Source organism: Seriola aureovittata, chromosome 14, assembly GCF_021018895.1.
Source record: "Seriola aureovittata isolate HTS-2021-v1 ecotype China chromosome 14, ASM2101889v1, whole genome shotgun sequence".
NCBI lineage: Eukaryota > Metazoa > Chordata > Actinopteri > Carangiformes > Carangidae > Seriola > Seriola aureovittata.
Window position 1 is genome coordinate 918,486 of NC_079377.1, and position 22,686 is coordinate 941,171.

General features: G+C 38.9%; 1 protein-coding gene across 1 annotated transcript in view; it reads left to right on the forward strand.

Annotated features, from left to right (window-relative positions):
• Positions 1 to 22,686, forward strand: part of slc18a2 (solute carrier family 18 member 2) — a 40,175-nt gene continuing 17,489 nt past the window's right edge. Inside the window, exons 1-8 of the mRNA XM_056394854.1 lie at positions 1 to 110; positions 226 to 408; positions 6,814 to 7,150; positions 16,499 to 16,557; positions 16,660 to 16,743; positions 18,543 to 18,635; positions 20,660 to 20,749; positions 20,870 to 20,913. Coding sequence (XP_056250829.1) covers positions 276 to 408; positions 6,814 to 7,150; positions 16,499 to 16,557; positions 16,660 to 16,743; positions 18,543 to 18,635; positions 20,660 to 20,749; positions 20,870 to 20,913 — 840 coding nt within the window. The 5' untranslated portion in view covers positions 1 to 110; positions 226 to 275. The remainder of the gene's footprint in view (positions 111 to 225; positions 409 to 6,813; positions 7,151 to 16,498; positions 16,558 to 16,659; positions 16,744 to 18,542; positions 18,636 to 20,659; positions 20,750 to 20,869; positions 20,914 to 22,686) is intronic.

Genomic DNA, 22,686 nt, shown 5'->3' on the forward strand with positions numbered 1-22,686 from the left:
TCTGACAGGGAGCCAGGCTGAATGACGTCAGCAGTGGGTCCAGTCAGTAGAAACACACAGCATCTCCTCCTCCCATCTCTGCTGCTGCTGTTGAACCCTGTGCGTCCAAGGTAAGGTTTCCCAACCGCAGCGGCCGCAGTGTGAACAGTTAGTGGATCGTTTCTCACTCAGACAGGGAGATTTTTAAAAGTTACTGATCCGTTGATGCCACCTCTCCCTCTGCAGGAGCACATCCGCCCGCTGTCGCCCCTGTTGCTGTGATCGGGACTAACATCATGGGAAGGTTAGACGAGCTTCGGCAGTTTAATTTGATCAAATGGCTCAGAGAGGAGCGACAGTCGAGGAAACTGATTCTCTTCATCGTTTTCGTCGCTCTGCTGCTGGACAACATGTTGCTGACTGTAGTCGGTAGGTGCACTACTGCTTCTCTCACCTCTGTTTGTTTTGTTTTGTATTGTTTTGTTTTGTTTTGTTGTTGTGTTTTATTTTGTTTTGTTTTGTTTTGTTGTGTTTTGTTGTGTTTTGTTGTGTTTTTTTTTATTTTGTTTTGTTTTGTTTTGTTTTGTTTTGTTTTGTTTTGTTTTGTTTTGTTTTGTTTTGTTTTGTTTTGTTTTGTTTTGTTTTGTTGTGTTTTGTTTGACGCTTGTTGTCTGATGCTCAGTGGGCGGTTGGAGCTCGCCCCGGGTCAATGATGCATCTTAGTAACAACCTTGAAGTCAACTGACAAGATCAACACTAATATCAGAGTTTCTGCTAAACTGCGCTACAAAGTCTAGATGAAGAAACACAGATTTTTCACTTTTTCATTTATTGCATTTACTTTTAAAATCCCATAATCTCTGCTTCGTCTGCTCTGCCTTAGAATGACTACCATACTACCACATCTGGTTTTAGCTCCTTATTAAAATAATATAAGGGTACCTCTTTACAATAAGACTATCCTTATAAAGGATTTATGGTTTATAAATAGTTTATTAATTAGCTTTTTAACACTTTATAAATCATTTATACGCTGTTGTAACACATTAGATAAAAAGGGCAACAGTGACCTGTTGCTTGCCAAATAGTGAGCCCACACGTTTCTGTACTGTTAAGCCTCATATCTCATTAGTTACTGAGCTTCTTTTGTTTTCTCCATCATCAGCGTTTGTAGCTGCTGCTTCATCACCTTTGTTCAGTTACTATCAATGAACCACCAACAGCATCTTAATGGTCAAATCGTTTCATTTGACAGATCAGATTATGGCAGATGAAATGATCATATCACATGACCAGATTCATCCTCTTAGGCCTTGGCATAATTGTTTACCTTGACATGCTCTGCGCAGCCGTCCTCATTCTAATCACAGCTGTTGATCAGACTGTTCTGCACAGTGGAGATTAACATGGAGATGCTTTTTGCTGCTTGGTCTCTTCTTTAGGACTTTAGCGTTCCAGGTAGAAGACAGTTGGTAACCTTCCTTTACTTAAGGAATTAATGAGTTTCAATAAAGCTTTCTATTACCAGTTATAATTACAAGTAGCTCATTAATAAACGGTGATGTGTTTTACACTTTACTACAAAGCTACTTTTACCAGTTATAAATGGTAGTAACTCATTAGTAAGATTAATGAGTAGTAAGCATTAACTTGATCTTGCCAAATAGTGAGCCTGCATCATTGTATGAAAACTGTGTTATAACTTGTATATAATTGTTTATTGATGGTTTATTGAGTGTTAATAACAGAGGTAATAACCTAATTATAAACCATTTATAAATCCTTTATAAGAGTAGTCTTATTGTAAAGTGGTACCAAGCCTTTATATTGGCTGTTATAACATATTACAGTAAAACTTGGTGCACATTGGTGGTGTTTCTGTTATTTTTCCAAAACTCATTCTCCTGTGTAAATGATCATCAATCATCATCATGCGACATCATTTCTGAAGCCAGACAACCAGCAACAAACCCTTTAATAACCCTTTAATTAGTTCTTAATTTACCCCTGAAAACACACCACACACCAAGGTTGTCAGAGACCTGTTCATTTAAAAATAATTCCCTTTAAATTACAGATAGTTTGAAATATTTGACAATCAACTAAGGTATTATTGCAATGTTGCTTTTCACTTGGCTTCTGAAATATTATCAGGTCAAAATTCATATTCATTATTTGAAGAGATGCTAGATGCTAGGTGCTACGTAGATTCAGTATTCAGGTTTGCCTCAAATTTTGGGTAAATGGATAAATGAACAGGCTGTAATACACTCCCTGAGCACTTTATTAGGAAAGCCTGTACACATTTTATTCGTGCAATTATCCAATCAGCCAATAATGTGGTACCAGTGTATAAAATCCTGCAGATACAGGTCAGGAGCATCAGGTAATGTTCACATCAAATATCAGAATGAGGACAAATGTGACTCAGTGACTGTGACTGTGACATGATTGTTGGTGTCAGACAAAAAGCATCCAGTGAGCAGCAGCTGTGTGTTGATGAGAGAGGTCAGAGGAGGATGGAGAGAGTGGTTGGCGCTGACAGAAAGGCTATGGTCACTCTTTACATCTGTGCTGAGCACAAAAGCTTCAGAGTGATCAACACGTCCAACCTTGAGGTGGATGGACTACAATAGCAGAAGACCACGTCAGGTTGCACTTCCTGTCACCAAGACCAGAAACATGATGCTGAAGTGGACACAGACTCACCAACTCTGGACAGATGAAGACCTGGTCTGATGGATCAGGATTTGTGCTGAGGCAGCAGATGGTAGAGTCAGAGTCTGAATCCACGGAATAACCTGACTTGTGTCAACAGTCCAGGCTGGTTGTGGTGGTGTGATGGTGTGGGGAATGTGTTCTTCTTAATACCAATCAATCATGGTCTGAATGTCTCAGTCTATCTGAGTATTGTTACTGACCATGTTCATCCTTCATGGCCCCAGTTCACCATCTTCTAATGGCTCCTTCCAGCAAGATAATGCTCCATGTCACAATCTGGTTTCATCAACATGACAATGAGTTCAGTGAACTTCAGTGACCCCAATCCAGTAAAACACCTACCAGTCCAGTAGAGCACCTTTGGGATGTGGTACAACAGGAGATTAGCAGCATGAAGGTGCAGCTGATCCATGACATGAAGAACTGTGGAACTACCCAGTGTTAATGTGCTGTTCCTAATAAAATGCTTGATTTACATTCAGGCACTTCCAGGGACTGTCTAGTAAAAATATACTCCACAGCTTGTTATGACACAGTCATGTTTTATTGTGAAGCGACCTCTAGTGGCCGTTGTAATTATAACAGGAGCAAAGGAGGAAGTCAGGTGACGTAGTATGTGGAGCGACCATGTTAGGAGGAGGAGGCTGGGGTGGATGGACGAGTCCTGTCACAAAGGAGACTGATTTTCGTTTCCCACATTGAACCAATAGTGAACTTTGTTTCTTTTAATTGTGACTCAACTGTACCTGTGTGCTTATTATTGCAACCTTGACACCAAAGGTACACTGATGTTCAGCTACTTATTTTAATCTTTTTCTAAACCTAACCAAACTGTGACTGTTGCACAATATTAATCATGTGTTTGTTGTTGTTACCATGATAATGAAGGTCCAGCATACCTGTCACTGGTACGCTCCCATTGGTCATATCCAAGGGTTGGGACAAGTGATCTATATGGTTGCTGAAGTTGAAGGATTTGTTGGACTTTCAGTGGATTGTCTCTGTTTAACGGTTTTAAGGGCTTTCCTGTTTTATTTTCTATTTTTTTCTTTATATTTATCATTATTAATGGCGAAATTAATAGAATTGATAAAATTGTAACGTTAACAATGAATGGTTAGTTTTCTAGTGTCAGAAGTGTTAATGAATGAGACCATCTCACTACGTCTCTGCTCTGTTATTCATAGACGGGCAGCCTCTGTATCTTTCTCTTTTTCTCTACTGATGAAGTGTTGAAGCTAATCAGCAGAAAGAAAATGGATTTGGTTGGTTATGTTCAGTCTTAAAAAACTTACCCACATCACTGCAAAGTCTTAGATCATATATCATGTCTAATATGACAATAATATTATTTTGGCAGTGCCAAAATGTTGACCATACTTAAAATACCATGTATGATATGAGTCTACATTAGTTATTTGAATATTACTGTCTTCCTGCTGACTATGAACTCTATGGCGCTTAGTAATGTGTTATACTGATACTGTCATCTCTTGAGACTGTCCTCCTGTAAAAACACATAGGGAACACATAGGTTGTCTGTGGAGGGGGATATTATGACCCATAGTTATGTTTTGTTGCTAGGCAACAACAACTAGTAGTTGTAGTGATGATGACAGGAGCAAAGGGAAAAGTGCGGTGACGTAGTATAAATAGAGACAAAGTCCACATCAGGAGGAGGTTGTGGTGGATGGATGAATATGACACAGGAGAGTGGTGTTCGATTCCCATGTGAAATGAACTGTTTATGTTGTTTCCATTATCCATGACTGTTCGACAAAGTTAACTGCGTTGTCATTATTGTAATCGTGACAATAAAGATCGTCCAATGTTGAGGAAGAACATATTTAACTAGCTGATTAGTTCTAGTGCCTAAAAAACCAAGTAGTGCCTAAATGTAACCAAGTACTTCTTGTGCCTAAACCTAACCAAGTACTTTAGTCCCTAAACCGGAACAAGTACTGTAGTGCTTAAACCTAACCAGATAGATCTAGTGCCTAAACCTAACCAAGTACTTTAGTGCGTAAACCTGAGCAAGTAGTTCTAGTGCATAAATTTAACCAAGTAGTTCTAGTGTCTAAACCAAATCAAGTAGTCTAGTGCCTTAACCTAACCAAGTACTTTAGTGCCTAAACCGGAACAGGTAGTTTTAGTGCCTAAACCTAACCAAGTAGTTCTAGTGCTGAAATCTAACAGGGTAGCTCTGGTGCCTAAACCTAACCAAATATTTTTAGTACCTAAAACTAAACAGGTAGTTCTAGTTCCAAACCGAACCAAGTAGTTTTAGTGCCTAAACCTAACCAAGTACTTTAGTGCCTACACCTAATGAAGTACTTAAGTGCCTAAACTTGAACAAGTAGTTTTAGTGCCTAAACTTAACCAAGTAGTTCTAGTGACTAAACCTAACCAAGTAGTTCAAGTGCTTAAACCTAACCAACTAGTTTTAGTGCCTAAACCTAACCAAGTAGGTCTTGTGCTGAAATCTAACAGAGTAGCTCTAGTGCTTAAACCTTAACAAGTAGTCTAGAGCCTAAACCTAACAAAGTAATTGTAGGAGCGACAGTGATAATGTCCTCCAAGACCTCAATCTATTGTATTTTACAGATATCTACCGAAATGAGCATGCTAACCAACTAGCTGTGTCCCGCACCATGTTGTAATACCACCTTATTGCACTAGATGCTGTGTGAGTCAGTGTAGCATCTAGTCTGCCCTCAGTCCCACGAAGAAGAAGAGCTTCCTCCAGATCTTGAAGTTACACCACAGCTCCCGAAAAAACTAGAAAACTAAAAAACTAGCAAACTAGCACCTACTAGCATCGTAGAAACGCAGAGATGGCTGACTCTCCCAGAAAGCGATATTTATCTCCGTCCCGAAGGAGCACTCCGACAAGAAACCACGTTCAACGGCAAAGGAAAGAAGAAAACATGAGTAAATCCTGGTGTGGCTTCCCACCGCTGGAGACAGCTCCGGGCAAGTAATGAGACGCAGTTTGATGTGGAGCTGCATCTTTTCTTTTAGACTGGTGAGTAACATCTAATGTTGGTCTGTAGCAAAAAGTATCATTAGTGCAAATGACAAACATTTCAGGTGGCATAAATGTATGATTGATGATGTTGACAAACATTTAAGTGATGTAGTAGAATTTATCCAACTAGATGCGTCAGTAACTTTTCTTTTACAAGTAAGACAAAGAGACTGTTTGATCCAGAACCAGCGGGTTCAGGATCCACTGCCTAGTACTGTATATATTTGAGCATATTCATATCTATCCTTACTATTTATTATACACACACAACAGACCTAACATGTTTGAATATAAAGAACTTGTATGATCTAAACTAATTGTCCTATCACATGTTTGTCTGTATCAGGACCAGAATTCCAGTCCAGTCCTCCCCAGTGATGGATCAGCACCTGCTTTTTCTTCTGTGTCTCGCCTCATCAATCATCGACAACCACATTACAGTAACACCTTGGAGTATTATCCCTGCACAAAACAGATATAGTCTATACTGTGATCTTTTGCACATCCTGCTCAGCAGGGGTAGTTTTTTTTCATTGTTTTATTTTTTTAATATGTGTATCTATGTTTATTTATCTTTTTGACTGTTGCAGTATTTTACCTTTTTATTGTTATTTCCTGTTAATATGTTTATTGGCTACTGCACCAAACACCAAGCAAAATATCTTGTAAGTAAAAACCTACCTGGCAATAAACTTTATTTTCTGATTCTGCCTTTGTGGTGATGTCATCATCTCTTCCTCATACTGCTGTAGCCTGACACCTATGTGTCATGCAGTATCCCCTTGCCTTCATATTTTTATAGGTAAATAAAAACTTGCACTTGTACTACAAGCACTCATAATTTGTCTCAGTGCTATCAACAATTTTAACTATGAACAATAAATGCACATATAAATGCACAAACAGGCTGTGAGAAAGAGGCTTTTCTTCTGGGTAGTGCCAGTGAATCACCCTTGAACAATCCAGCTTGTTCTTTTCTGACTTATGTTGCAGTGATATCTGGATTAGCATCATGCCACTGAGCATCAGTCAGAAGTCATGTCATGTTTCATTACAGTCTCCTCTCACCTCTTTATGTCCGCTAGTTCCCATCATCCCCAGCTACCTGTACAATCTGGATGAGACGGCAGATGTGGTGTTGAAGAACAACAGCCTGATGCAGCAGGATTCTCCACGAGCCTTCCACAGCATTGTGTCCCTATATGACAACACTGTGAGGTTGTCAGGCTCCAACGCCACAGCCAGATCTGCTGATCTGGTCCCTACCACCCCTGCTGCTGCGGAACTGCCACAGAACTCCTCTGACTGCCCCCAGTCCACAAGCAAACTGCTCAACGAGAACGTCAAAGTGGGAATGCTGTTTGCATCCAAGGCCACTGTACAGCTCCTCACCAACCCCTTTATAGGCCCACTGACAAATAGGTAGGTTCTTGTTATCTGTCTGTGTAGAGGTATTACTTCTTTTGCATTTACAACTGGGGGATTCAGCTGGTCAAGGTTATTCACAGGTGTTATTATTGCCTGTGTAATAGCAGTCTGGAAATTTGTGTCACAGTAGAAGCAATGAAAATCCATGTAGCTGTCACATAATAAACAGAGATGCATTGTTTGTTATTCTCATCTTAAACCACAAGCTGTCTTTTAATAATTCATTCATTATGTTAACACAACACAAGGACAACACTGTGAAGTAAATGTCCAGCTTATTTTCCCCTGAAACACAGTTAATGCTGCAGCAAACAATCAATGAATCTGATTATTTTCTCCATTGGTCAATAAATAATTTGGTCTGCGAAATTTTGTATGAAAGTAGTGACAAATGCCTGAAAACAACAAATGATGTCATCAAATTCTTTCTGTTTGTTTTCAACCCAAGCATGTTCAGTTTACTGTCATACGGGACTAAAAGCAGCAAATCTTTTACAATTAGAAACTAGAACAAGGAATTTTCTGCCTGACACAAATAAATGATCAATTCTCAAAATAGCTTCCGATTGTAGTTTTCCTGATGGACTAATCAGTTCATTGGCCGATTGTTCAGCTCTCCTTTCCATAAAATCACATTAGTTATCGATATAACAGTTCAAATGGCAGAAGGTCCAATAAAAAACCTAAGGAAAATTATGTTTTTAGAGGAAAATAAGACAGATGTGTGTCATAGCTTCACTTTTTCTAATTGTAATTTATATGTAATATATACAGATTTAAGGTAGTTACCTTAAAAACAGTGTTTTTAGCTTCTAGTTTTTCACTGAGAAATCAGGAATGAGTTTTATGAAGTAAGAACTGATATGTGCATCAGTGAATGAACGCTGTGATTCGTGTCTGGATTTTCAAAAGCTGATCTGGAATTGTCCTTTTGAATCTCTTTTTATCAATATAAATTTGTAAAATTAACGTTATCTGATTTGAAATTCAACCCTTGGATTTTCAACATAGTGGCCATCAGAAGGGAAACGTACTGTGGCCCTGAGAGCACACACCGCACTGCATCTTAAGAAAACACATGCAAACAGACAAAACACAAACCACTAAAGAAAACAACTTCATCAGTTTGACAATACATGAGCTGCAAATACTCACAACACAACAGAAGTGTTTCCAGGGGACACTGAAAAGTAATGAACCTGGCTGTGATGCACTTGTTGTTCAATGCCAATTGTGACTATTGAAGTTAAAAGCATTGAAAAACTAGTGTGTCCCAGCAGGGTCATCACTGTTTTCTTTTTAAGTCATTTTTTACTTTAATTCCGTTAGCAAGTGAGAGAGAGAGAGAGAGAGAGAGAGAGAAAAGTCAGAGAGAGCAAGTGAGAGAGAGGATGATAATCAGAAAAGCCTGGGTTGCTGCAGTTTGGACTAGAAACAGGATGTGAGGGTGTGTACTAAAGGCTTTTTTTACTGGTGTTGTTCTGTGTGGCTGAATGTACCTTCACTCCAGCTTTACTGAACCGGTCCGTCTGGAATAGAACAAGTCTGTATCTCTACGGTGACATCTTCAATTATGGAGGGACAGTGCTGTTCGCTGTACAGAGGGGAGGAAATTGCCTTGAAAATAATGTGAATTCAACCCTGTTTTTCAAATGGCTTTGCATTCGAGTGCCATCCGAGATGCATACCCTGTCATTTTTAAAATGTATGCATCACATTGCTGTGTATAATGTGAAATATGATTTTGCAACAATTTCACAGATAAACTGTTGCTTCCCCCTCCAACACTAGAAAAGTTTTGAACCTCCTGTATATAATTACTGTGGTTGTCACAAAAATGAAAGAGTTACAGACAGTTACAGACAAAGTGTGTTTAGTTCTGGGAGGGAAATCATGTTGTAAACATGTGAGTTTAATGTGGTGTTGAGGGTGTCATGTCAACTACAACAAATGTAAACCAACACACTCAAACAGAGCAGAAGTCCTGATTGTGTGTTTTCTTGCATGAATAGTTGAAATATGGATGACTAACTCAAATCTAACACAAGCATAAAAACTGAAATTAGTTATGGAGACCATAATGCGATCTTTGTATTTGCGAGAGATAATATGATTCTTTGAGTAGCCTGTTGAAGACTGTTGGATCCAGCAGATCTGTGGAGCTAGCACTTACAGCAGTTGGTGGTGCCAAATCCTAAGGCTGCACTAATCAATATTTTTACAGTGGACAAGCCCACGTTTCCTGTCTCTTTCTTCACTATCAACTGGCAAATGGAAAAACACTCAATAAAAAATATCACCACAAGCGACGATTCTGGAGCAGGAACGAGCAGATTTCAGGCTTGACATCAGATGGTTTAACTGTTGTTTCAGCATCACAAAGCCTACAGCACTTCTGTAATTGTTCCGCCATTTTCCCCCCTTTATCACATGTGAATGAAACTCAGTGTGTATGTAAAGGAAAGTTTATTCTGGATTTCTCAATGTCTTCTTGAGTTATGAGCAAATATATGTCAGGCCACACCCCTGTCCACTGCATTTTGAGATGCACGTTTCTGTTCTTGGTGATGCCCCCTATGGGTCGGGCTCAGAATGAATCGATTGAACTATTCCCAAACACAGCCTGAAGATATGTACCAGGATTTATAATGATGACAAACTTTTTCCATTTTCCTGCTGAGCCCCACCTGTTGTGGTCAATATCTTGAAAACTAAAGATACAACTTTTATGGTCCAAGATGCTTTTTTGTAAAATTAATTGAGATGTAGATGTGAGTCAAATTTTAAGTCAATAGGACTCAGTGTAAGGGGGACAGGGCAGTTTGACTGTTAATTATAGCGCCACCATGAAGCCAAATGTAATAAGATTTTATTAGAGGAATTAGCACATCATTTCCAGTTATGGTACCAAGTTTAATGTCTCTAGGCCAAAGGCATAATATGGCAGGCAATGATGAATATGCACGTGCACTAATATGTCACTTCAGATTTTGGTTAATAATTTGGTAGATGTTTTTGGTATTTATTAAGAAAATGCTGTGGTAGGCCCATTCCCAAATATGGACTGAAAATATCTACTAAGATTTATGATTTGGACAAAAATTGGTTAATGAGTTGTAGCCAAATTCCTGCTAAGCGAAGTTGTCAAGTTTATTGGTCAATATCTTGAAAAATAAATTAGATATCAAAAAGCTTTGTTAAAGTTTTGATGACCTTGGTAAAATAATTATCTACAGAAAATTCTGTAGCAATTGGACCTACAGCTCAGGAGGAGAAAAAAATAGTTTTTCAAGAAATTCAAAAATCCATCGTGGCAGACTGTTATGGTGCATAAGGCTTTTATTTTGAAGAGCACATTGAGCTGGACTCAAGTCAATCTGACTCCCAGGCTTTGTCATGATGAAACAAGTGTGTGATTGGTCTCTCAGGATTAAACCAGCTGAAGCGACTTTGCTGAAACCTGCTTGTTGCTGCATGGCTTTATTCTTGGCTCACTCAGCTGAACTGAATAGTTTTTGTAGAGATTGTTTTTATTATTCTGCTAGAGAAATTCATTTTTGAGTGAGGGGCTTGGGATGCTCGAAAACTGGCACACAAGTCAGAACTGGCAAAAAATACAAAGCCTCCATACACAGGACCATGTCGGGATGAAGTTGCTTGTATGTACATGAAATTCAATAGGATCATCATTCTGGACATAATGTAAATTTAAAAAAAAAATCAGCCAGACAGTGAATAAGCCATATCGGATTTTGTGCATCAATTTTCACAACACATTTGGAGGTCTTTAGGATGCGCAAAAACTCGATTCATGTTCGATCCAGTAACTATTTCAATTTGATATCGCAATTGGGCATGGGCGTGGCACATTGGCTCTACAGCTCCCCCTAATTACTTTTAGCATTTTGATGGGCTAAGGGTGCATGAAAATTCACAAAACTTTGCACATGCATCAGAAGTAATATAACTTGATATCTGAAATGGGTGTCAGGCATGGGTGTCACTATGAGGGCACCCCCTAGAAATTTAAAAATGAAGTAGCCCTCATGCTTTCAACTAGAAGTATGAAAGCTGGGTAGGATGTGTATCATACTCAGATCTACAAAAAAAACCTTCTGGACTTGCACCTTAAACCCAACAGGAAGTCTGCCATTTTAAATGTAATTTTTAAAAATGTTTTTATTAGTCTTAAATTTCAAAAGATGTACTTCAGCACACAACATAAAAATTGTGTAGGTGAAGATATAGAACGGTGAACACAAGAGAAGGTGTTTTGGTCGGTAACTCCAACATTGAACATCGCGCGTTCAAAAACCCTACATGGATGTGTCCTTTGAATTTAGCTGAATCATTGGACATATGCTAAACCTATTTTCACCTATACTTTTTTATGTTTTCACATAATTGTGAAATATACAGACTTACTTTTTCAAACTTCTCCAAAGCTGTTAGTCTGATCCATCTGAAACATAGAAGGCTGTATTTTAACGATCTAAAGCGCATTGTCTTGGTCAGAATTTAATCTACCTCATCTGGGGTTCAAAAAATTGCAGGTTGTTCCCATCATGGTAGATATTGAAATAACCCGTCCAGAAATGATATAGCTGTGGGCAACATGAAAACATGTGGCTCTGTGGGTTTAAACATGTCTTACATTTTTCCTCTAGTTCTGGGTAAAGCTCAGACATTTTCAGTGGTAAAAATGGACACTGTGTAAAATATTAACCCGAACGAATGTAAGACGAACACTACATTGACCACCTAAAACTCAGGTGCCATCACTAGAACAAGCTTATCGAAGGTTGTAAAAAACTTGTTGATATCTTATTACATAATGATAATAATAATAACTGACACAAAAACAGGGTTCTGCTCCTTACGTGCTTGAATCTTGATTATCTTTTCAAAAACAACTCAGCAGTTCCTCTAATTTCTACAGTGCAAGATAGCAACTTTCAGCTCATTGTTTTGATTTTATGGCCCATAATTATTGTGTTGTGGTTCAATTGCATGTATTTTACTGACTCATACCCAAAACCAGAGTAAGAATTGCCCCTTCCACTGGCTTTTTTGCCCATGCCACGGTCAAAATGTCGAGATTCTTTTAAAATCATCACAGCATCACAGTCCTTGTTCTCTACTCAGGTTGCCAGCTACACCGCTCTCTCTTCTCTTCTTCTTTCTCTTCTATTCCTGAAAACTGCTGCTCTACTCATGTAACAATGTTCTTTCTCAAGCTTACTGCAGATCTCACACAGAGTTAATAAATCAGTGTAATTACTTTGTTTACTTTGTAAGTTTAGTTTCCACACGTCTGCACATGCGTATAATGCTGCAATATTGTAACTAATCTCAGAACGACTGGTGTCCTCTCCGTATGGCAAGCTCCAGTCTCTGTCATGTCACACCCACAAAAATGACATATACTAAAGGTACAAAACTTAACTTTAGTATTACTTGATGCATCTAAAAAACACAACTTTTTTATTTATATCAAATGTGAAATTTTGTATTATTTTTTTGTTTTTTCTTGTTATTTATTTGTAGTACTGAAATAAGAACTGAAACTATTTGCACCAAACTTTTTGGATGTATGGGGCCTGAGCCAGGGACGAACTGCTATAAATATGAATTTATTTCTTTTAAGTGTGGTTTAAGTTTGACTGGAGAATTATAACATAATGACTGGCCAAAACGTGAACAAAACTAAAGAAGAAAAGCTACCAGAGCAGAGCCAGTCTAAATATTCTCCTAACAGAATGTGAGATACATGTTGAGGGAGAAGTGTGAATTTTCCAACATTGCTGGCTTTCACCTCAAAGCCAGTATTTAGTGTCTCAGGTGGTCACTCAGATGTGCTGTAATTGAGTCCCATTACTGGTTCTTAGTCACCTTCCCTCCTGACAGAGGACGATACAAGGTAAGTCAAGCGTGTCAGGTATCTACGGAGGATCACTGCCGCTCTGATGTGCCTGGCAGCTTTTAGCCTTGTCTTCACATGTTGTCATCCTCCACCGGTGTTGTAGTTCCAGTCAGTGGTGGATGTAGATATGGGCAACATATGCAGCCACCCAGGACGGCATCTTGTCAGGGGTGCACGGGCGCTTGCAAAAAAAAAAAGAAAAAAGAAACACGATCGGTTTTCTACCGCTCATTTCCACATCGCACGAGGCCACCTGGTGAGAGGGAGCGGGTGCCAGTTTGTAGACCTCTGCTGAGAAGGTTTCCTCTCTCATTCTCAAATCCTTGAAAATGACCTGTGGAGATGCATCAATCTGTTACACTTTAACCCTAACCCTAACCCTGCGACAAATATTCAACAGCATAGGTCTATGACTGAGAGGCGACACCCACTGGATGACATTTGCCCAACAACACACCCTCTCTCCCTTAGTGTAATGTTACTGAGCTGCCGCAACAAAATGCTCTGCAGCCTGCTATAATCCAACACAACGGGTGTCATTTCAGTCAATCAGTCACACAGCACAGTTCATTTGAATGACTAATTATATTTCAGCCCCATTGTAAAGCACACACTGTATAAATCTAGGTTTATTTGCATACAAGCAATCCTAGCTAGCTAGCTGAGCTAGCCAACTTAACAATTTAGCTGAGGCTAGCTGAGCAAGCAAGCAGGACAAAAGTAGCATACTTGCTCAAAAATTGGCTAAAATTATAGCTACACCTTCCACCCCGCAAGTGAATCTACATCATTAACAAATGCCTTACCTTTTTCCTCTGAGCGTTTTTCTTCTTCAGTTTTCTTCTTTTCTTCTCCGGAGGGACAAGTCCTTTTTGATGCCATGATACCGTTACTAACACTACTGTTATTCTCCTCACTGACGTGATGTGCGGCTGTCAGTCATCCCATCATCCCCGTCGGCAGACGTCACTCATTGCCTCATAGCCTAATGATTATTTTGACTTGATTACCCCACAAACACAAGCCACAGCTTCCCTGTCATTGCAGCTTAGTTTTGTTTATATCCTACATTTGATTTTTTTCACAAAACACATGAGGAGGCTTTGCTGGTTACAAACAAAGACAAGTAATTTGAATTCTTCCCAAATATATTGAGGCTGAACTTGCAGGTTGAGGGCCCCCTAGAGGCTGCAGGGGCCCTATGCATCGGCGTAGTCTGCATATAGCAAGAAACGGCTCTGCTCAGAGGTGGTGGGAGATGGGGAGGGTTGCGGGATGTAGTTTGACCACAGGTCTCCCCACCGGAGTGGGAGAATAGTGCACTTCTATCTCTCTAGAGTAAAATTAGTAAAATCAGTCACAGCAGGGAAAGCTACCAAATAAACCACAATTGATCCATAATACTGTGATACAGACCTGTAGTTTCACACACATCAATTTTGTGGGTTGTGTGAAATCATTAACAATAATAAACTAGTCTCTACACCACTACATGTGTGTCTTTGTGTGCATCCGGAAAGTATTCACACCCCTTCACTTTCCCCACATTTTGTTGTTACAGCCTTATTCCAAAATGAAATTCCTTTTTTTTCTCATCAATCTACACACAATACCCCATAACGACAAAGCGAAAAAGGTTTTTTAGACATTTTTGCAAATTTATCAAAAATAAAAAAACTGAAATATCGCATGTACGTAAGTATTCACACCCTTTACTCAGTACTTTGTTGAGGCACCTTTGGCAGCGATTACAGCCTCAAGTCTTCCTGGGTATGAAGTTACAAGCTGATCCTCTCAAGCTCTGTCAGGATGGGGAGCGTCGCTGCACAGCTATTTTCAGGTCTTTCCAGAGACGTTCAATCAGGTTCAAGTCTGGGCTCTGGCCGGGCCACTCAAGGATATTCACAGACTTGTCCCGAAGCCACTCCTTCGTTGTCTTGGCTGTGTGCTTAGGGTTGTTGTCCTGTTGGAAGGTAAACCTTCGCCCCAGTCTGAGGTCCTGAGCGCTCTGGAACAGCTTTTCATCAAGGATCTCTCTGTACTTTGCTCTGTTCATCTTTCCCTCGATCCTGACTAGTCTCCCAGTTCCTGCTGCTGAAAAACATCCCCACAGCATGATGCTGCCACCACCATGCTTCACTGTAGAGATGGTATTAGCCAGGTGATGAGAGTGCCTGGTTTCCTCCAGATGTGACGCTTGGCATTCAGGCCAAAGAGTTCAATCTTGGTTTCATCAGACCAGAGAATCTTGTTTCTCATGGTCTGAGAGTTCTTTAGGTGCCTTCTGGCAAACTCCAAGCGGGCTGTCATGTGCCTTTTACTGAGTAGAGGCTTCTGTCTGGCCACTCTACCACAAAGGCTTGATTGCTGCAGAGACGGTTGTCCTTCTGGAAGTTTCTCCCATCTCCACAGAGGAACGCTGGAGCTCTGTCAGAGTGACCATTGGGTTCTTGCTCAGTTTGGCTGGGCGGCCAGCTCTAGGAAGAGTCCAGGTGGTTCCAAACTTCTTTCATTTACGAATGATGGAGACCACTGTGCTCTTCGGGACCTTCAATGCTGCAGCAATGTTTTTGTACCCTTCCCCAGGTCTGTGCCTTAATACAATCCTGTCCCGGAGGTTTATAGACAATTCCTTTGACTTCATGGCTTGGTTTCTGCTCTGACATGCACTGTCAACAGTGGGACACGTGTGTGCCTTTCCAAATCATGTCCAATCAATTGAATTTACTACAGGTAGACTCCAATCAAGTTGTAGAAACATCTGAAGGATGATCAGTGGAAACAGGATGCACCTAAGCTCACTTTTGAGTGTCATAGCAAAGGGTGTGAATACTTATGTACATGCGATATTTCAGTTTTTTATTTTTAATAAATTTGCAAGAATTTCTAAAAAACCTTTTTCACTTTGTCATTATGGGGTATTGTGTGTAGATTGATGAGGAAAAAAAGGAATTTAATCCATTTTGGAATAAGGCTGTAACATAACAAAATGTGGGGAAAGTGAAGGGGTGTGAATACTTTCCGGATCCACTGTACATCAATACAAAAACACAAACACACACACATATATATATATATATATATATGCGTGTCAAGATTGTCAGAATTTCTAAAAATACTTACAAGACACTTATTCTTATGAGTGATGATGATTTTATATCGACACGTGTCCTAGTTGAAACACTGGATTCAAACTGAAGATGGATTTCTCTCATGTTATTCACAGCATCATCACTCCTGTGGCTGAAGTGTTCTGCAGTTGTCAGCTGTCATTTAAGATTCCTAATTGTTAATTGTAATATCACTGCCTTGAAATCATGAATTTCAGCTTGAAAATAATGTCATTTATTTGAGGTATATTTATATAGACATATCAAACTGATGATGTTCTCAGCCTTTTTCTCTCTTTGTCCCTTAAGAATTGGATACCAACTTCCCATATTTGCCGGCTTCTGTATCATGTTCCTCTCCACCATCAGTAAGTTCCAGCCGACACGTCTTCATTATCAGAAAATCAGAAAGCTTTCATCTCTCGTGATGTTTCTGTGTTTATATTTCTGTTGTTCTCACTGTTGTAAAGTGTTCGCCTTTTCATCGAGCTACGCTCTGCTGTTTCTGGCCAGATCGCTTCAAGGTGTGGGCTCCTCCTGCTCCTCTGTGGCAGGTAAGACCTTCTCCTGTCTGATTCCATCTGATGCTCACATCCAGCATATCTGAACACGTTAACACAAATCCACAGCAGGCAGTGAATGACTATTAGGATAATTAAATAGAATACTACTAGTACTAGTAAAGAGTAGTAAAGATAAATAATGAAAATAGAAATGTAAAAATGCTACAAATGCTAAATGCTAATAGAGGAAGCTGAAAGGGGGTAAAACCAGAAATAAAAGTAGAAATCAAATAAATAACCAGAAATAAAAATAGGGTAGTAGAAGGAAAACAATCAAGAAAGTAATCAAAAGGACAAGAACAAAAGGATATACCAGTAAAGGGTTCATATATATATATATATATATATATATATATATATATATATATATATGTATATGTATATATATATATATATATATATATATATATATATGTATATGTATATATATATATATATGTATAAAGATGAATAAATAAACAAAAGTAAATTAAATTCTGCTGCATTATGGGTTGTTTGTAGTCTGGATGGTGCTAGACAAGAGGTGCAGGGTTTCCAGGAAGGAGGCAAGTCCTTTACTTTGATGCCACAAAAGTGTTTGTCACACAGGACCTTTATTGTTTCTTAATTTGTAGGTGTGAGAGAAATACTAATTTAGCTAATGCTAATATTGTTGTAGCTAAGGTAGGTCAGGTGAAGTACAATCAAAAAAAGGCAACATTTACTTTGTCAGATATAGTTTAGTGACAGTTGTACCATTAATTAGGACTACTACAACTTAGCAACTATAGATAGGTATATCGTATAGGTATAGATAGATAGATAGATAGATAGATAGATAGATAGATAGATAGATAGATAGATAGATAGATAGATAGATAGATACTTTATTTATCCCCTAGGGGAAATAAATGTGTCCATTAGCTCATTGTTGATAATAATAATAATAATAATAAAAACAGTTAATAATAAATAAACAGTAATAATTAGATTAGTCCACTTCCTTTGGCTGAGGTGTCGTATAACCTGGTGGCAGTGGGAACAAAGGATCTCCTGAACCTCTCTGTTCTGCAGCATAGTGATATGAGACGTTTGCTGCAGCTGCAGCTGCTTCTCTGTCCTGCCAGAATGTTGTGGAGAGGGTGGTTGGTGTTTTAATGGTTGCTAGCTGCCTTGCTGTGGTAATTAAATATTTCCAGCCACGCAGTTGTTGTATGTGGATGACAGCACAGTATTATTTACACTTGTGTTGAATGTTTTCACGATGCGTCCCTAACTGATCAGATCACAGTCTGTCCTCAGTGTGTCTTGGTGAGTTTACACCTGTAGCTTCATGTGGTCGAGCTCTATCTGACTGTAATCTTTTTAAAAACACATTATAACACCAGGTGTAAATGGGGTATGAGTTTGGGTTCATCGCTCATAATGAGGCTGTTTATTTCTTGATTAGCTAATGGTATTAGCCTTTGGGCAAATACTACATCTGGCTGCGGGCTTTACTCAGCCATAACATAGCTTAAGTGACAAAGACGAGCAAAAGTATTGGCACACTCACACTTGTATTTGGGTTGTGTGCTATAAAACTGATTCTACTTATGTCACTTAGTGGTTTAGCATAGTATCGACTTACAACAATGTCCACAGTTACATTTCATATATGAAAGTCATCATTATCATGATGCTAGCTACCTCAGCAGTCAGTGTTAATGTAGCTATTGTCAATGTCTTTAGTATTTATTGTAAAGCTCCTGCAGGATAACTACCTTGTAACTGTTGTGGTGTTTGCAATCTGTACATGTGTGTGTTTTCAGGGATGGGAATGCTTGCTAGTGTGTACACGAATGACGAGGAGAGAGGTCACGCCATCGGCATTGCCCTGGGAGGTCTAGCACTGGGAGTGTTGGGTATGTAAACATACATGGTCCAACCACGAGATGCTTCAACAGGTGACACACCAGAGGCCTGTACTAAAAAGCAAGTTCAACATACCCAGGATAACTTTTAGTTATCTGGCTTTACTGAACCAAACACTGTTGGTCTTGATAACCTGTACTACGAAGCAGGTGATCAACTGGCTCAGTTAACCCTGGGTTGGGTGATACCTGCAGGTGAATTCATTTATAGTGATGTCATAAAGCTATATTCAACAAGGTGAAATTATGAAATGATGATCACGTGACTGGAATAAAAAAGAAACACTAGAAATACTTTGTAATTATTTCTATTTCTGAATATGATTTCTATTGAGGTCAGACTGAGGATATATTGTAAATAAGTGCATGAATTATCATGAAGTTTCTCACTGTGTATTTTCCTATCTTTTGTCTGATGATGAACAAACTGTTATAAATATGTAAACAGTTAAAGTTAATGTCAGGCTGTTTCTGCTGCAGAGAGGAGAGAGAGAAAAGAGAAGTAGTTGATGTCTGAGTCAGACTGACTGAAGTCTTCATTTATCAGTCAGTCCAGAATGTCACATTCACAATAATTAACGCAAATTCAACCAATCCCTGTGAATTCTGCATTCTTGTCCAATCACCAATCATACCAGTCCCTGCGCAACACCTTGATGTACGTCACCGCCTTGTTTCTGGTTTTGAAGCATGTTGTGAAGCTGCAGACATGTGTGACATGAACGTCTCGACATTTACCAACAAACATTTCTGTTAAGAACCGAGTGAAGACATTCAACAATGTTTTGCATGAAAGTGGGGTTAATTATTTTGTTCATTGTCCATTGTGGTGGAACCAGGTGTAGAGCTGCTGGAGCCACTGTAACAATGCTCCTTTTTTCTCCAGGTGAAATGAAATATCTACTGTTCACATAATCCAGATCAAGTAAATCTCAAGAAAACATTCCACCTTCAAAAAATGCTGGGTAGCTGCCGGTAGCCTCTGAGCTGAAGATGAAATGACAGAAAACATCTTCACATCGTCAGAGTGCTGTCAGATTAAAGAATCTGTGTTCAGTTCAAATGAAGCTATATATAGTTATCATGTAGTTACTTAGTGTGATAAACTCTCCTCTGTTTGTTAGAGGCTCTATTTTAATACCAGAATGGACACATGGAAAGTCTCAAACAGAGCCATTACACATTTATTTATATTTGTCAGTAAATTTGTGTGGTAAATGATACCACACAGTCACAATAAATGTTAGATGTGCCACATGTGTTCACCTATAGCCTGAAATAGCTGATCAAAACTTAAGTTAAAGGGGACCTGTTATGCTTTTCTGAGTTTTCCCTTACTTATAGTATGTTATACAGGCTTTTATCCATGTAAATGGTCTCCAGAGTCACAAGGATCAAAGTTTACACCAAAGGGAATAACTCTGTCAGGGCAAAACCCAATTTTCTGCCTTTGTATGAAACAACTCATTGAGGGTCCAGAGATTACGTCCTGGTCTTATTGGCATCAATATTTCTCTTGTTGCTGCCCATCTTCTGGTTCAAGATTGGACTCTTGTTCAAAACGATAAGGCAGCACCGAAGCTGCCACAACCGTTACTTTACACAAGACATTTGGAATGTGCCATGGTAGTTGCCAGCAAGCTGAGTCCAGTGTGCTCTGATTGGGAGGGGAGGCCCTCAGCTTTAACAGTGTTTCAGACACAGGGTGAATAGAGTAGAGTATAAAACGAAGAAAAATAATGTCTCTTCAGAACATTAAACATGTAAATCTATTATGGTAAACACCAAGAATGAAATGATGAACACTAAAAATGGCCATATTAGGTCATCTTTAATTATAAAGCTGCAAACTCACCATTCTACAACCAACAAGTGTAAGATAATGAAACATGATTATCACCTCCATGTCTTCCATTGTTATTCTACAGACCTGTTGCACCCTGAGCTGTCTTGTAGGGGAGAGAGCTGTAATAACTGATCTCTCCACCACTGACATTTATTTTGGTCCTCCACAGTTGGACCCCCGTTCGGCAGTGTGATGTACGAGTTTGTGGGGAAGACTGCTCCTTTCCTTATCCTGGCATTCCTGGCTGTGTTTGATGGAGGTACAGTTACGTTTCTTACACCCAAACCAAGAGTAGTTATTGTAGAAGGAATGGTGAGAATTAGGTGTGAGCTTAACGTTGTTCATCATAATACTGATTTGACTTTGTGTGTCTTCTCAGCTCTGCAGCTGTTTGTTCTTCAGCCGACCAAGGTTGAACCAGAGGTGAGTTTGTTTATCGTGATGATTCATTTCCTGAGGTTTTCTCTATTCATTAAGATGACCGTTACAGCTGCAGAGCATTTTAAAGACTCTATAATGGCCTTTTTTTCTTAATTAGATATTAAATACAGGAGGGGTCGGGAGAAACAGAGAAGGTGGATGGCATGAAACCAAATATCTATGACAGAATCTGCTCTATATACAGCAGCACCTCTGACTTGGCTCTAAATAGCTCTAAGTAACTGGCATTCACCCAAGCAAACAACTAAACATTTAACACTCAGGATACAACTTTCAGCTCATTTTAAACTAAAGTTGAAATTACTGAGTTTATACTGTCTAATCTCACAACACCAGATTTACAGCATCGAAGGAAACTGTAATTTATTACCATTATCCTTTGTCAGACGAGTGACTGGTTCTTTGCCAAGAGGCAAAACAGCCAATTGGAAAGTAATATATGTACATATAGTGAATTTCCATATATGAAATACATATATTACAATGAGATATGAAACCTAACGGAAATTGAAATAATTTTATATATTGACATATATGTCAAGCCCAGAGAAATATGAATGCTTACATATACTGTATATGCTTATATTGTATACATATGTTAATATATATCCATCCCAAAGTCTGTCAGTATATGTTGATATTATATACAGTAGGGTCCAAAAGTCTGAAAGCACTTTACAGAATGTGAAGATAGACATGTTTAAAATGGGTAAGAAAATATGGCTTTAAGGCAGTAAAACTAAAAATAAAATTACTTAAAATCACAATTTACTTTTGGGGGAAGTTTAAGTCACTCCTTGTTGCATCAAATGTATGAACAAATATCTCTTCATTTATATTAAAGATGTTTCAGCTCACATCATCAGTGTTTGGTTCAGCATGTTGATGAAACATGTTTGATGTGACAATTTTACTGACTTGACATGTAAATATTATATCTTAATCAGTATATAGCACATTTCTTTTGTGAATTCTTACATTTTACTCATGATGGGTATAATCCAGTTTACTCTGTTTTAAATGTATAGAGCTGTTAGGCTTATTGAGAGTGAATAGCATCTCACAGATGCTTCAGTGAACTCATTAGACATAACTCCTTCAGCAGAGAGACAAAGACAAGATGCTTGTCTTCAAGGATGACACATGATCTAATATATTAGCGGAGATAACGACCAAACACAACTGATAATGGAAGCAAAGCAACAGGAGAATCTGTTCCTGGTCATTAGCAGATTCTTTCACCTTTTCATCATCCTTCATCTCAGGCATGTCCAGGGGCTTTCTTAATTAACGAACAAGGTGTGTTAGGCTCACACATTCTGTATTAAACAGGAAATCTCATTATCAGTTTCATGTGTCAGGTGTTTGACTTTTCATTTACTCCAAATAACATGCCGGCCCTTTAAGGACAGATAGTGTTTAATTTGTTTCGGCATATTGATACAGATTTTTGTCTTACATTCTGAGACTGTCCTGTAAAAAAAAATGAGTCCATAGGTCGTCTGTGCAGCAGGTTATTTTGGGCCATAGTTATGTTTTGTTGCTAGGCGACATCTAGTGGTCTTAGTAATTATGGCAGGAGCAAAGGGAACAGTGCGATAAAGAGAGACAGAGTCCAGGTCAGGAGGAGGTTGTGGTGGATGGATGAATATGACACAGGAGAGCAGTGTTCGATTCCCATGTGAAAGTAGCAGTTTATGTCGTTTCTATTGTCCATCTCCATTCGACAAAGTTAACCACCTTGTTATTATTATA